This window comes from Bombyx mandarina, chromosome 05, assembly GCF_030267445.1.
Source record: "Bombyx mandarina strain Sakado chromosome 05, ASM3026744v2".
Classification (NCBI taxonomy): Eukaryota; Metazoa; Arthropoda; class Insecta; order Lepidoptera; family Bombycidae; genus Bombyx; species Bombyx mandarina.
This window is the reverse complement of record NC_143212.1, coordinates 8,557,569-8,572,784: the sequence shown is the minus strand read 5'-3', so window position 1 is coordinate 8,572,784 and position 15,216 is coordinate 8,557,569. Positions and strand designations below refer to the sequence as shown.

Sequence of the window (15,216 nt, the reverse complement as noted above, 5' to 3'; positions counted from 1 at the left end):
ACTCGGTATTCAGTACAGGTAGATACCATAGGAACATAATGTTTCGTCGAAAACTCGTTGGTATGTACAAAGCACGGCTAAAATTCGAACCCCGTGCCCGATATCGGCAGTTCGGCACACTAACTATTCACTAGACAATCGAGGCAATTTCATTAATTCAGGAGTTTTTTCAATCGTTCACTTTGTCACAACACTATTTTTATTTCATCAAAAACTGACAACACAGTAAACGTCAGTTTACTTCGTCTAATAAAAAATCCGACTATAGGTGTAGGTAGCTAGTAGGTATATAACTATATATATTTTAGACTTGCGCAAAACATCACTCCTCAATGTAATGTGATATGACATCACTTTTACAGACAGGTGATATTACTCGAAAACATTACACATCACTCTTAACATTACTCGGTGCGTTCAATAGATACTGTGACGACGAATACATTGTATCTATACACCCGAATCATTACCTAAGTGATGTGTTGATACACATCACTTAGGTAATGATTCGGGTGTGTCATTACAGTAGTGTATTACAATACAAAGTATGAACTTTGTATTGTAATACACTGTTATATTACTTGACAGAGATTGACTTACTTAATAATATAATAATTTTATTTTTTACTTAATATAATTTATTGTGGGATGAACGGATTTCATATGGCGACTTAGACTGCAAATTGAGCTCGACAATAATGTTAATATACGAGAGCAGTAGATGCATTGTTTCGGCGCGATATCCTCAAAGTGCATCCAAGGAGGACTGTACTTTCATTTAGACGCCGTTATTTCTTTCACTTATTAAACACGCATTAAAACAAATAATAAAACTATCTTCAAACAAGTGCTTAAGTAATTCAAATCAAACACAAAAATTAATATGAAATATTACTAAACAATTACGAGCGACTAGCGATTTTACAAAAGTTGCGAATAAAAAATTAAGTAAGTACTTGCGGGAAACTACCGGCTGGCCGCATGAAAAATATAAACACAAATACCTATATTAAAATTCAGACGTACCATAGGTATAAAAATGTACCTAGCGGCCGGGACATACGGTTCCAAATCACTAGGAATAATTCCGTGTCGCTTGCTCATTTATTTTGCGTCGATCGGTCTGTCTCGCTCGCTCGGTTCCGTTCGTGTATTAAGCAACATTACACGACAAAGAAAGAAACATGTTGGGTGATGGTGTGATGTTTGTTTCCTTCGCGTAATGTGTGATGTTGCATTACATCGTAGAGTAATATTACCCGAGTAATATCACTCGCATTACTTACACATGTCTAATATATTTCCCATTTATTCGTTTATATAGTTTTTAACAGTTTGAGACTTGTCTGGGGTGAAACAAATTTTGGTATTTATTTCTACGGTTGTGAAATGCAAGCGAAACGACGATACCTACTACTTTTCATGTCTTGTGCTTTTCTTTTGTATTGCTACTACGGAAATACTAGTTTCAAGTCAGACACTTGTAAATCGAAATTAAATGAATTGCCATCTTTTGCAACACTTGATGATCTGCACCTTAAACCATCTAGACAAAAACGCAATCCTGCTTCTGCAACACAGCCTTGTCGTATGGATACATGTTTCGACTTTTCTAAATGTGGAAGTGATCCAAAAATTTTTGTATACCCAAGTGATGGGACTGTCAGTGCTTCATATAGGAAGGTATTATCAGTAATAAGAGAGTCCAGATATGTAACTAGAGATCCAAATGAAGCATGTTTATTTGTGCCAGCTATTGATACACTGGATGCTGACCCCTTGTCATCAGAACATGTATCTGATGTCGCTTCACGTCTATCGAGATTACCTTATTGGAGAAATGGTAGAAATCATCTCATATTTAATTTATATGCTGGCACTTGGCCAGACTATGCTGAAGATTCTTTGGGATTTGACCCAGGTGAAGCTATATTGGCCAGAGCAAGTGCTTCCGAAATAATGTTTCGTGAGGGATTTGACATTTCATTGCCATTATTTCATAAAGAACATCCAGAGAAAGGAGGAGTTCCACCTGCTGCTACTGTCAACCCATTTCCGGCTCAACGTAAGCATTTGGTAGCCTTCAAAGGAAAAAGATATGTACATGGTATTGGTAGTGAAACCCGTAATTCTTTGTGGCATTTACATGATGGAAATAACTTGATCTTAGTAACCACTTGCCGTCATGGAAAATCTTGGAAAGATTTAAGAGATGAAAGATGTGAAGAGGACAATAAAGAATATGACAAGTAAGGTTTTTTAGTCTGTTAGTAGCTAGTGTTGTTAAAATGTTATGTGCATTTAGAATTATTTGAAGTATAGATATGATATTATTAACAGACCTAATTCTCAAATTACTACTATCAAACCTTCAAACTGGAACATGATTCATTTATGGCAGAAATAGGCAGAAGAATATAAATACTGAACATGAATTTGTAAAATTCGTGATTTTGATGATTGATGATTCAGAGGTGAATTGAATTGAATGATGAGGTGATTGATGATTCTAGTATTATTTTAGTAAATTAACATTTTAGTATATTATATTTATAATTATTTTGAACAATTTACATTTATAAATTAAAATACCACTGACGTATTACTAATGTGTCAAAACATATTTTTAATAATTTGTATAAAAATATGATTTGTCTCAAGAATTCTTTAAACAAAATCTATAATTGATCAAAGTATTGCAAGTTACTGTCTAGGTATCTAATTTCTAGACTAATATAATTTCAAATGACTTTATTATTTTAAGGGAATGATTTTTTTTACTCTAAATACATAAACTCAACCAAGACACAACACAAAGTCAAGGCAGCATCATAAATAAAGTACTTAACATTATTTTAAAGTGGAAAAAATTACAGTATGAATAGAAAATGGTGAATGAAAACTGTTTTTTCTCCTACCTACGCTGAAAGAAGTCGTCGTGGCCTAACGGATAAGACGTCCGATGCATTTGTGTTGAGCGATGCGCCGGTGTTCGAATCTCAGGCGAGTACCAATTTTTCTAATGAAATACGTACTCAACAAATGTTCACGATTGACTTCCACGGTGAAGGAATAACATAGTGTAATAAAAATGAAACCCGCACAATTATAATTTGCGTAATTACTGGTGGTAGGACCTCTTGTGAGTCCGTGCGGGTGGGTACCACCACCCTGCCTATTTCTGCCGTGAAGCAGTAATGCGTTTCGGTTTGAAGGGTGGGACAGCCGTTGTAACTATACTTGAGACCTTAGAACTTATATCTCAAGGTGGGTGGCGCATTTACGTCGTAAATGTCTATGGGCTCCAGTAACCACTTAACACCAGGTAGGCTGTGAGCTCGTCCACTCATCTAGCAATAAAAAAAAAAGTTCGGTTTTCCTCCCGCTGTACAAGGAAGAAAGTCTAACTTTTCCTCCATGGGTACAAGTGCGCATGTGCATTAGTGTTTACGTCTGCTCTCACGCTCCTAAAATTCTCTGCCATTGTTGTGCTCGGGTAATTTGCAATATTGTGTTTAGTGTAAAAGTGAAATATACAAAATGCAATAAAATTTAATATTGAAGTATTAAACAAAGATGAGTTCATCAGACAGCTTTTATTCAATTAGTAGCAGTTTATTTAAAAAAAAATTTTTTTTTTTTTTTTATTGCCCTTGTAAGCAGACGAGCATACGGCCCACCTGATGGTGAGTGGTTACCGTCGCCCATGGACTTCAGCAATGCCAGGGGCAGAGCCAAGCCGCTGCCTATCGCTGAATAACAGTTAAATTGTTTTTTTATGAGTACGGGGGAGCTCCGCCCCCCCTACCCCCTGCCAGAGCTTCGCCCCCCTACCCCCTGCCAGGGCTTCGCCCCTAGACCCCGGCCTGATTCTCCACGAACTTTCGGCCTGGTAAGAGAAGAAATAGTATGTGAACCGCGGGAAAAAAGTAGGACATCTCATCCCGCGTGTTTGCCATTTTACAATGTACTGTTTCTTAATTACTACCATTATCGCTCACCTGGTAGTGAACAGTCACTGTTGCCCAAGGACATCAGCAAGGCCAGGGCCATAGAGGACTCTTGGCAAACCATATTTCAATAGAGCACTTGACCATTTAGGGGACAAAAATCATGTCATAGAGATCAGGAAACACTGTGTAGGGAAGCTCATTCTAAACCAGATAGTAAATTTCACAAGGTTCACATATTCAATGAAGTCGTCCTTGGGCTTTACAACACTCATGCGCCTATCAGAAAAATTTAATTGAAGCGCCCTCCAGCTCTTTGGATGAGTCAAAGTATTCGGATGGCTATGAGGCGCCAGGATCGGGCTTTCCGAAAATTCAGGAGGAATCGGTGTGATGATAGCTGGACTAAATTTAAGGTGTCGAGGATTCGGTACAATCAGATGATACGTAACGTTAAACGACGCCCCGTTCTAGAAAACATGAATTCCGCTTCATCTGCTAATATTTGGAAATGCCTTGGAACTCTGGGTATTGGTATACAGCCTTACTCTGATTTTGTGATAAGTTTGAATGACATCAACTTTCATTTCTCTTCTACTACACCACAATAATCAAACGAAATGACCTTGAAAGAACCTTGAATAATCTGAATGGTTTGTCTTCACTGAACATTGACTTTTTTTAATTTTCTTCGTTTGCTGTAGATGAGATCAAAAATATTATCCTGTCCATAAAATCGAACGCCGTGGGTTGTGAAAATATAAGTCGCCGTATGATCGTCACAATCCTGGATCATCTTCTGCCAGCTATATGGCACATCACAAATTTCTCCCTATCTTCAGGCTCTTTTCCGTCATTGTAGCGTAAGGCCTATGTTATTCCTTTATCTAAAATTCCTAACCCTTCCCTTCCAAATCACTTTAGGCCCATATCTATTCTTCCCTTCCTACCTAAGGTGGTCGAGGCCTGTGTACACAAACAATTGTCGCAGTTTATTTTCCGGAACAGCCTATTGAGCCCTTACCAGTCTGGCTTCCGACCAGGTCACAGCACTGTTTCCGCTCTTCATAAAGTGGTTGACGACATTAGGGCAGGTATGCAAGACACTAAAGTCACAGTACTGGTACTCATTGATTTTTCAAATGCGTTCAATGCCGTCAATCACGATATCCTCCTGTCTATGTTGTCCTATATTATGATCTCTCCTACAGAGCTGGAAGGGTTTTCATCATATCTTCGGGGACGCCAGCACTCTACTCGTATTGATGACACCTCTTCAAGTTGGTGTAGTGTCGACTTTGGCGTGCCCCAGGGCGGTATTTTGCCTCCATTATTATTATATATTTTTATAAATTTCTTAAAACATAATCTTCAGTGTGCGTATTATATGTAAGCTGATGACTTGCAGCTTTATAGACAGACTAGTGTGGAGTCTATTTCTCAGGCAATAAACCAGTTCAATAGGGACCTGGACTACATAATTATGTAGTTGGTCAACTAAGTTTGTTTGGACAAAGAACCTCTGGAATTCTTCGTACTCTGTATCGCTTCAAGAATTTCTTATCATCAGCGACTAAGACTATGCTAGTGCAAGCCGTTTAATAAGTCGTCGTGGCCTAACAGATAAGACGTCCGGTGCATTCGTGTTAAGCGATGCACCGATGTTTGAATATCAGGCGGGTACCAATTTTTCTAATGAAATACGTACTCAACAAATGTTCACGATTGACTTCCACAGTGAAGGAATAACATCGTGTAATAAATATGAAACCCGCAAAATTATAATTTGCGTAATTACTGGTGGTAGGACCTCTTGTGAGTCCGCGCGGGTGGCTACCACCGCCCTGCCTATTTCTGCCGTGAAGCAGTAATGCGTTTCGGTTTGAAGGGTGGGGCAGCCGTTGTAACTATACTGAGATCTTAGAACTTATATCTCAAGGTGGGTGGCGCATTTACGTTGTGGATGTCTATGGGCTCCAGTAACCACTTAACACTAGGTGGGCTATGAGCTCGTCCACCCATCTAAGCAATAAACAAAAAAAAACCTTGACCTTCCCTATAATAGATTACGGTGAGGTGTTTTTTTTTTGACCTGAATGCAGACCTTCTTTATAAACTTGATCGTCTTCTTAATAACTGCAGTCGATTTATTTTTAATCTTCGTAAATATGATCATATATCTTCCTATCGTGCTGAGCTCAAACTTCTACTGATTCACCAGTGTCGTAATTAACGTTTTTTTTTTTTAATTGCCCTTGAAGGCAGACGAGCATACGGCCCACCTGATGGTGAGTGGTTACCGTCGCCTATGGACTTCAGCAATGCCAGGGGCAGAGCCAAGCCGCTGCCTACCACTGACAACTCTTCATTCCTTACTTATCTATCCCGAACCTCCTTCCTATCTAACTCCCTATTTTCAATATCTTCACTTCAGTCATGAGCGGGCCCTACGTTCTTTCCATAGCCTATTTCGTTGTCCCACACAGCTCTACTTATGGTTCGTAACTCTTTCGTCGTGCAGTCTGTTCTGCTATGGAATGCGCGAAAAGTTAGCGGAATCGTCATGAATTTACTAAAATGGAGTTATTTATTAAATTAATTTATTAATATATTCCTTTTAATACTGTTTAAACTATTATATGTATGTGTGTACCTAAGTATGTATGTATGTATGTGTGTATATATTATATATGTGTAATTTAATATAAAATTCATTGCACCTACCACTATTTACTCTGCACTACCTTTGGTTGACTCTTAGAAAATGCCTTAGGCATTAAGTCTGCCAACGTAAATTTTACATGAAGTGTAATAAATAATAAATAAATTCTTTAAAAGATCTCTGACAATGCACTGTGGTTCAAAATAGTTTTTCTAGATAGTTTGACTGACCTCATCTCTGGGGATGAGTGTTGTAATTATTTCAAATAACACTTGCTATTCTTCAGTCAATCTATGCCCCATAAACTCATCACACTCAATGGTCTAAAACGCACATTTGGCTCACATGTTCTGAACGTCACCAATACTAATGAAAAATCTCAACAAAAATAATGTGGGAGAATAACTGGCTCTCTTAACTACACGTTGGTGTATAAAATGTGTTTAGTGACAGAATCTTGTTGAAGGGTATCACAGATTAAAACATAAAATAAAAGCGGGTAGCCCCAAGCCCCAGTTCATTCTAGAGCTTAATATTGGAAGATAGTTTGGAAAATCACTGTATGTTATGAATCTCTGTAGGCTATTGCTACACTGAGGCAGACATGTGATCCCATTTCCATTCATAGGTAGACAAAGAATATATGAATATGGTGATAATGATGAGTTGTCATCATCACTTATGCTATCAATAATGTTAGGAGCATAGCCAATGTTTGCTGCAGGGAAATATTTTGAAATGTATTTTATAGAAGGACATGTTATAGAGTAAAACAGTACATATCCACTAGATGGTGACCGAGCTTTGTTCGGTTTTTTTTGATAACGCCATCTTGTTGTGTCTTTAAAGCGGTTAGTTGCCCTCAATTAAGAAAAATAGTACTATTATTCGGCAACAGATGTCGGGAAGAGTTGATTATTGAAAGCACGAATAAAACAACATTTTCTGAAAATAAATCGTGGCTAGATCGATTTATCGCCCCCGAAATCCCCTGTATACTACATTTTATGAAAATCGTTGGAACCGTTTCCGAGATTCAGATTATATATATATATACAAGAATTGCTCGTTTAAAGGTATAAGATTATAGATTTTAATTAATTTTTTTGCTATGCATAACCCTTTCTTCATAGAGAAATCAGACAGGGATCATAATTATAATAACAGCAAAAATGTGATACTATTGGTGCATGAAATTTAATAGAAATAAAATGTTGCAGGTTTGATTATGAGCAGTTGTTAGCTAACTCAACTTTTTGCATTGTTGCACGAGGAAGACGATTAGGATCCTACAGATTTCTTGAAGCCTTAGCAGCTGGATGTATACCAGTTTTGCTAAGTAATGGATGGAGATTACCTTTTGATGAAAAAATAGATTGGAGGCGTGCAGTTATTTGGGCAGACGAACGCTTATTATTACAGGTAAATACACAGTCATTTTAGCCAAAAATTGATAATGATTGAATCATAAATAGAAATTAATCATCTTATTCATGGGTAAAGTGGGTGATAGATTTTGTTCAATAACTTAAATGCAGGATTTCCTTAACCCGGCGTCATGGGGGTGAAAAACGACTACACGGACTTGGGGGTGGGTCATAACTACCCGATATTTTGACTTAAGATGTTCCAATAATTATTTATTATTTTATGGTAATTACTTTATTGTCTTGTGGTTTGGCAAATAAATCAATAATTTGTATTGCAGAATATTGTAATTAAATCTTTACACCTTCCAAAACATAAACACGTAAAAATCAACAAAATTTGTGTTCCTTAGCCTAATCTCACATGAATGTCTTCGCATTAATTAACAGTCTTTAATTATTTATAGCACTTTTTATAAACTAAACTACGATATATTCAGATAAAACTTACTTAAAACTAATCAGAACCGTTGTGAGTGCAAACACTGCCGAAAGGTTTTTTTTTATGATTGAAAGATTACTGGTGGCCCGAAGGCCTTTCCAGTTTCACCAGAACAGGTGGACGAGCAAATGCTCAGCCAAGAGAGGTGGGATTTGCTAACAACCGCCCGAGGGCCTCCGAAGGAGACCTATCAACTCAAAAGCAATTGCTTCGCGAATGAATCTACTACCGGATCGGAATCGCTACCCGCTGAGAAGATCCGGCGAGAAACTCAGCGGGCTGATGCATGGGTTAGGTGCCGAAAGGTACGACATGTTCAGGTCAGATAAATTTGTTGCAACCATAACATGTGTGGATTGTTTTGCGGTTTTTCTTCGCAGGACATACTTTGACTATTGGGTCTGTAAACTGGAGGCTCCTCCTAATCTTCGCTAGCAAATAGTCCTATTTTTTTCGCATTTCTCGAGCCCAACGTGTCACATTCTGGCGGACTTTCAAATGATCACTCACAAGGGCAAGGCCTAGTTTCTTCAGATAATGTCATCGCTTTTATTTTTTTTCGACTCATTATTGATTCGATATATTATAATAAATGATATATTATAAAAAATTCGATATCCGTTGACAGCAAACATGTTCGAAACGGCGTAGAAAACTGTGAAAGACCAGTTTTTTGAATTGCGACACACGTCATATGTAGCGTACAACTCATCAGCCACATCCACTCCACATTTTGTTGAGTTGTAATACGTATTGATTTCCAACTTTTGCTTTTCTTCAGTTGAATCATCAACACTGTTGTCATGGTGCAGACTTGACATCAGCGGACTCCTGATCAGATGACATGACATCCGAGTCATATTCTTCAAAAATGTATAAAATACGTTCTCGTTCTCCTTCGTCTCGGTCCATTTTTTCGATCTACCCATAAAAAGATAATAGATTAGTAAGAAACGATAAATCAAACATAAAATGTAGAGCAACAACACTTAAAGCAATGAAAAAACATAAAATCCATATTTGGAAACAATGTTGCAAAATTGTTACACCTAGTATGGGGATGAGTTATATTTACCTTTTTTAACATTGGTCACAGTTAGCTCCAAGCATGGTCGCAGCACAACTGAATATTTCTGAACAATGCTTAGTGAAAGTCATAAATTCCAGCTATTGAGAGGTATGGCATCTGTAAGCTAACAAAAACTTCTCAGGTCATTTTGACCCAATGATATTGTCATTATGATGAGCCTGCTATAGCCACAAAATATTGTCATTATCTTACAATACAATTAAGTCTGTCCTCATGCCCCAATGAAGGTGACAATATTCATGTTGTGATGTCCATGGAATCCGGTGCCACAGAGAGTAATCTATACTAATATTATAAAGAGGAAAGATTTGTTTGTTTGTTTGTTTCGAATAGGCTCCGAAACTACTGGACCGATTTGAAGAATTCTTTTTCCATTAGAAGCCGACATTGTCCCTGATGAACATAGGCTACTTTTTTAATTTTTGTTTTTTTGTTTTATGTGTGTTTTAATGTTTCCGAAGCGAAGCGAGGGCGGGTCGTAATTAATAATAAAATATAAATAGGTATCTGTATAATACTTTTTACGGCGTCAATAACTCAAATTTTAATAAATCAAAAATTTAAAATAACAGGTTCCAGAGCTTGTACGTTCAGTACCACCGGAACGCATCCTTGCACTGAGACAGCAAACTCAGTTTTTATGGGAGCAATATTTTTCATCAATTGAAAAAATCGTCTTCACAACTATTGAGGTATTTAAAGGTTCACGCATTTTGAAAATTTCAATCTCTTAACGTTTTGATAAGTTCAAAAATGTATTATATATTTATAGATTTTACTGGAACGTGTTCTCGCTCATCGAGTTTCAAAGCAACGAGATCTTCTAATTTGGAATGCTTCACCAGGAGCCCTCGGAACACTGGCTGCATATGGCGATTCTAGATCACATTACCCTATTCCATCTCCTGTATTAGAAGCGCCCTCGGCTCCTTTTACCAGCCTCGCCCCTCTTCCTGTTCCATCAATACCTCAAATGGCACCTCCTCATACTCCTGGTAATTCTTTTACTGCACTGTTATATGTTCAAGCAACATCACCAGCTTTACACAAACTCCTTGCTAATATTGCCAGTAGCGAGTTTTGCGAGAAAGTAAGTATAATCCCTTATCTAATCTATACTATCTATCCTCCTCCGTGCGTCGTATTCCTCAGTTCTGAGGGTCGTGACCTTTACTGAGCACTTTTGTTAGGACTATGTTCCTCCATTCACTTCTTTCCTCCGCGCAATGGATAGCGACATTGATGCTGGATTCCAAAGTCGTCTTAATCTGATCGGATCTATCTATACTAATATATAAATCAACAGTGGTTTTTACATATGTTCCGTTATAACTACTGAACCATGCATCCGATTGTCTTGAGTCTTGGTATCCATGTATAAAATCCATGTACTTAATGGATAGTCTAATATTTATATGAGTGTTGGACTCCCTACACCAGTTGCGGGGGCGTTAATGATGAGAATCTTTGTGGGGGTGAGAAATAATGATGTGAATTTTAAATGCCCAGCGAAGCGGACGGGTACAGCTAGTCCTTTTATAAAAATGTTACGTATTTACCTTAGGTAACGTTAAAGTTCATGAGCGCTCATCGCCTTGCCCAGCTCATGAACACCACGATGTGAGTGTCGCCGTCCGCCTTGAGACGTGAGGTTGAATTCTGGTACGGCCCAAATGATCTCTAGTGCTTTCATTCGCTCATTGATTTCAACTATGTCAAGGCCAAGCATTTGCCTACCGATAATATCAGCTACTAACACTACGAATCGGCAGATGGACTTGTAACGGATGCCACGACCAGTAATCAGGATATGAATTAGGAGCCGGGTTAATTAGAATATCAAACATATTTAAGCTTTCAAAAATATTGTTTGTTTTTTTTAATGCCAATAAAGACGCGCTGTTCATCAATGTTATAAATTCTTAGTCCACTATGGGTATGCATAAAATCGATATATTTTATAATACTAGGTAGTTCTAGTATGGGACAGTGAACGGGCTGCGCCTTCTCTGAAGTCTTTGTCACGTATGGCTGGAGACAGCCGGGATCCACTCCCAGTAATAGTTGTCGACGCTACCACTCACTACCCTGGGTAAGTTTAATACATTTTTAATGCTTTAGATGATAAGACGAGTTCACAGCTAACCTGGGGTCTGTAGATATCATGACATAAACTCAATCAATCGAAGTCGTCGTGGCCTAAAGGATAAGACTCCCGGTGCATTCGTATGTAGCGATGCACCGATGTTCGAATCCCGCAGGCGGGTACCAATGAAGTCGTCGTGGCCTAAAGGATAAGACTCCCGGTGCATTCGTATGTAGCGATGCACCGATGTTCGAATCCCGCAGGCGGGTACCAATGAAGTCGTCGTGGCCTAAAGGATAAGACTCCCGGTGCATTCGTATGTAGCGATGCACCGGTAGCCGTTGTAACTATACTGAGACCTTAGAACTTATATCTCGAGGTGGGTGGCGCATTTACGTTGTAGATGTCTATGGACTCCAGTAACCACTTAACACCAGGTGGGCTGTGAGCTCGTCCATACATATAAGCAATAAAAAAAATAAAAAAACCAATTTAACTAATAATAAATTAGCAAAATTGATAAAATGGCCTTATTGACTCAGTCTTTTAAATAGCTTGGTTTTAGTACGTGATTATTGGTTATATAGTTATTGAATAAATCGTTATTCGACATTTATCCTATGCATAATTTTATTGAATCAACTTTTTTGTTTCGGCTTTTGTTACTTCTGCAGTTTTTTGTCATCTTTGCATTATTATACATACAAGAATAAAAAGGCACGTTGTGGGCTAAAAAATCATTTCGAGAGAAATATCTCATAAAACATACAGGAATTACGGCCATACCTAACAAACTAGTTTAACTATTTTTAAAGCATATTTGAAATAGGTTACGTTAAATGCACACACCATTATTTTTCAAGCAAAAACTGACGCATAAAAGTTTGTTCAACTACTACATTCCAATCAGACGGATCAAATTGAATCGTTTCAGTCCATCAAACAGCCCTCTGGCTTTAGTGTATTTCTAGTCGAAGTACCCTCCTCACCAGGTCAGGATTCAAGAGGTCTATCAAAGGATTGTCAAACGGAACTGATAATAGAACTGTTCGTGTTCCAATTTTGGACCCTGTGTTAATTGTGGTTGGATCGTACTAATTCCAATTACTACAATCACAAATAATAGGTCTTGACCTACGAAGTTGCCATTTTATAATACTGTCCCTGTTTCTCCTACACGACAACCCTTGACCTTATATGGCACAACAGACCGTCTCTAAGCTACAAGAGTAGAAGGTTTTGCGTCATCCACTATGCTCACCAGACCTTGCGCCGACAAACTTCACTTTTCCAAAATTTGGAACTTCATGACAAGCATAAAGTACAATACCCGAAAGATATTAAAGTATAAAAGGCCAAAATAGTAGTTCAAGAAGGGAATTGAAAAATGATCAATGCATCGATACCGTACATTTTGTTAAAAATAAAGAATTCTTTAAAAAAAATCTCAAAGTTTTTGTATATTAAACGGTAATTTCATAGGTAAAGAATTTTAAAGTTTTAATAGTTTGCGCCATTTGCCCTATTACTAGTATTTAGTGTTACTTTTGATCGAAGGCAAAGACAAAAACAAGAAAAATAAATGCTTAGTAAAAAATATTCTCCATATCGGGTTTGTATATAACACTTTAAAAACTTAGAGCAAATCCTTGAATCCGACATGGGAAAAAAAATTCAATCCTTTCGAATATATGAAGGTTTCATCAGGGAGTAATTTTCAAATTTTGTTTTTGATCTAGTGAAGGTGTTTCTGCACGATGGCAGCCATTGTGGGCTGTTCCGACCGCAGCTGTGTTTTCATTAGACGGCGACGCTCCACTTCTGGCTGAAGAATTGGATTTTGCTTTTCGCGTATGGCAACAATTCCCCGAACGTATTGTTGGGTATCCAGCTAGAACTCACTTTTGGGACGAATCAAAGGTAAATAAAGTAATTAATATCACTTACTTATGTAATGTGAACGAACGAATAAAAAAAGGAATATATATATAAACTAGCGACCTGCCCTCGCTTCGCTTCGGAAACTATAATTTATTATTGATTTCTCCACTATTTAATGGATGTTATTATACATATAAACCTTCCTCTTCAATCACTCTATCTATTAAAAAAAAACTGCATCAAAATCCGTTGCGTAGTTTTAAAGGCTTAAGCATACATGTAGATATAGGGACAGAGAAAGCGACTTTGTTTTATGCTATGTAGTGATATACAAATTTGAAGCGAAGAGACAACATTACAGGTTTCGGAATGTTTCAGGGGTCATGGGGTTACAGCAGTCGGTGGGGCAGCCTGTACTCCATGGTGCTGCCGGGTGCGGCACTAGTGCACCGCGCCACGCTGGCGTTGTACGCGGCGAGCGGGCCGGCGCTGCGGCAGGCCGTGCGGCGCGCGCACAACTGTGAGGACATCCTGCTCAACTGTCTTGTGGCGCACACCACGCGCCGCCCGCCGCTCAAACTGGCTCAGCGCCGCCGCTACAAGCCGCCCCTCCATCACAAGTAAGCATCACCATCCCTTTCACTTTGTTTAACGTCTCTGTGAAATATTCGACAAATCATCTGATGCGTCCAAAAAATTCTTGAGTAATGTACTTTCATGTATGGTACCATACATGAACGATAATGTGAATAACAATGCCGGCATTGATAAAAGAGCTCGAATATGAATTGCATTGGAATAATTGCTGTTTTACAAATAATTTGGAACAACGATAAGATCCGAGTATTCGTCTTCAGTCTCCTCGGGCCCTTACAGCCACTACTGTCTCCCCATCATTCATCAGTAATATTAATATTTTCATTCAAATATATCCAATTTTCTTTATCATAAGATGTTCCATAAGAATTTTTTATCTTTAGTACGGGTAAATTGTAAGTCCAAACTGGTTAGTACCACGAGTCTTTTAGTCACCAGTGAACTTTTTCTGAAATTGAAAATTGAAAAGTTTCAAAACGTCAAAGTCAAAGTCGGGAAGAAGTTTCTTGTCTCAAACGAAAAAAAAAAACATATATATTATTTTCAGGTCGCTGTGGAGTGATCCTGAACATTTTGTTCAACGACAATCATGCTTGAACACATTTGCTACAACTTGGGGTTATATGCCACTGCTTCGATCGGTACTACGTCTCGACCCCATACTTTTCAAAGATCCCGTGTCTACCCTCAGGAAGAAATATCGAAAAATGGAATTAGTTTCATCTTAGAATATTTTGTTCTGTATGTTTATTAGAATACCAATGCGTCGATACGTAAGCTCGATTTATTATAATAAGAAATAACTTATTTATAATTAATGAATACCTACGTAAATAAATAAATATCTTTAATTCTGATTTTTCCCTAGTTTCATTTAAATTACCAGAACATCGGGCAAAAGAAAAACATATAAATCCAATCGCATCAATATTCATCAAAATCAAAATTATTTAATCAAAACCTCTGATTTGGTAGTGATAGTATTTACATCGAATTCTGAATTGATAATTGGTGGATAATTGCCTAATATCAATTGAAATTAAATAGATGAAAGAGATACATTTTATACATACAGACATAC

At 37.8% G+C, this 15,216-nt stretch overlaps 1 protein-coding gene across 1 annotated transcript; it reads left to right on the top strand.

Moving 5' to 3' along the window:
- Positions 1–243: 243 nt before the first annotated feature.
- Positions 244–14,992, top strand: ttv (exostosin glycosyltransferase 1 ttv). The gene is made up of 8 exons (XM_028183027.2): positions 244–2,249; positions 7,833–8,034; positions 10,144–10,263; positions 10,344–10,661; positions 11,542–11,663; positions 13,397–13,577; positions 13,917–14,158; positions 14,683–14,992. The coding sequence occupies exons 1-8, from the start codon at positions 1,390–1,392 to the stop codon at positions 14,861–14,863; spliced, it is 2,226 nt and encodes a 741-aa protein (XP_028038828.2). The 5' UTR covers positions 244–1,389; the 3' UTR covers positions 14,864–14,992.
- The last annotated feature ends 224 nt before the right edge of the window (positions 14,993–15,216 follow it).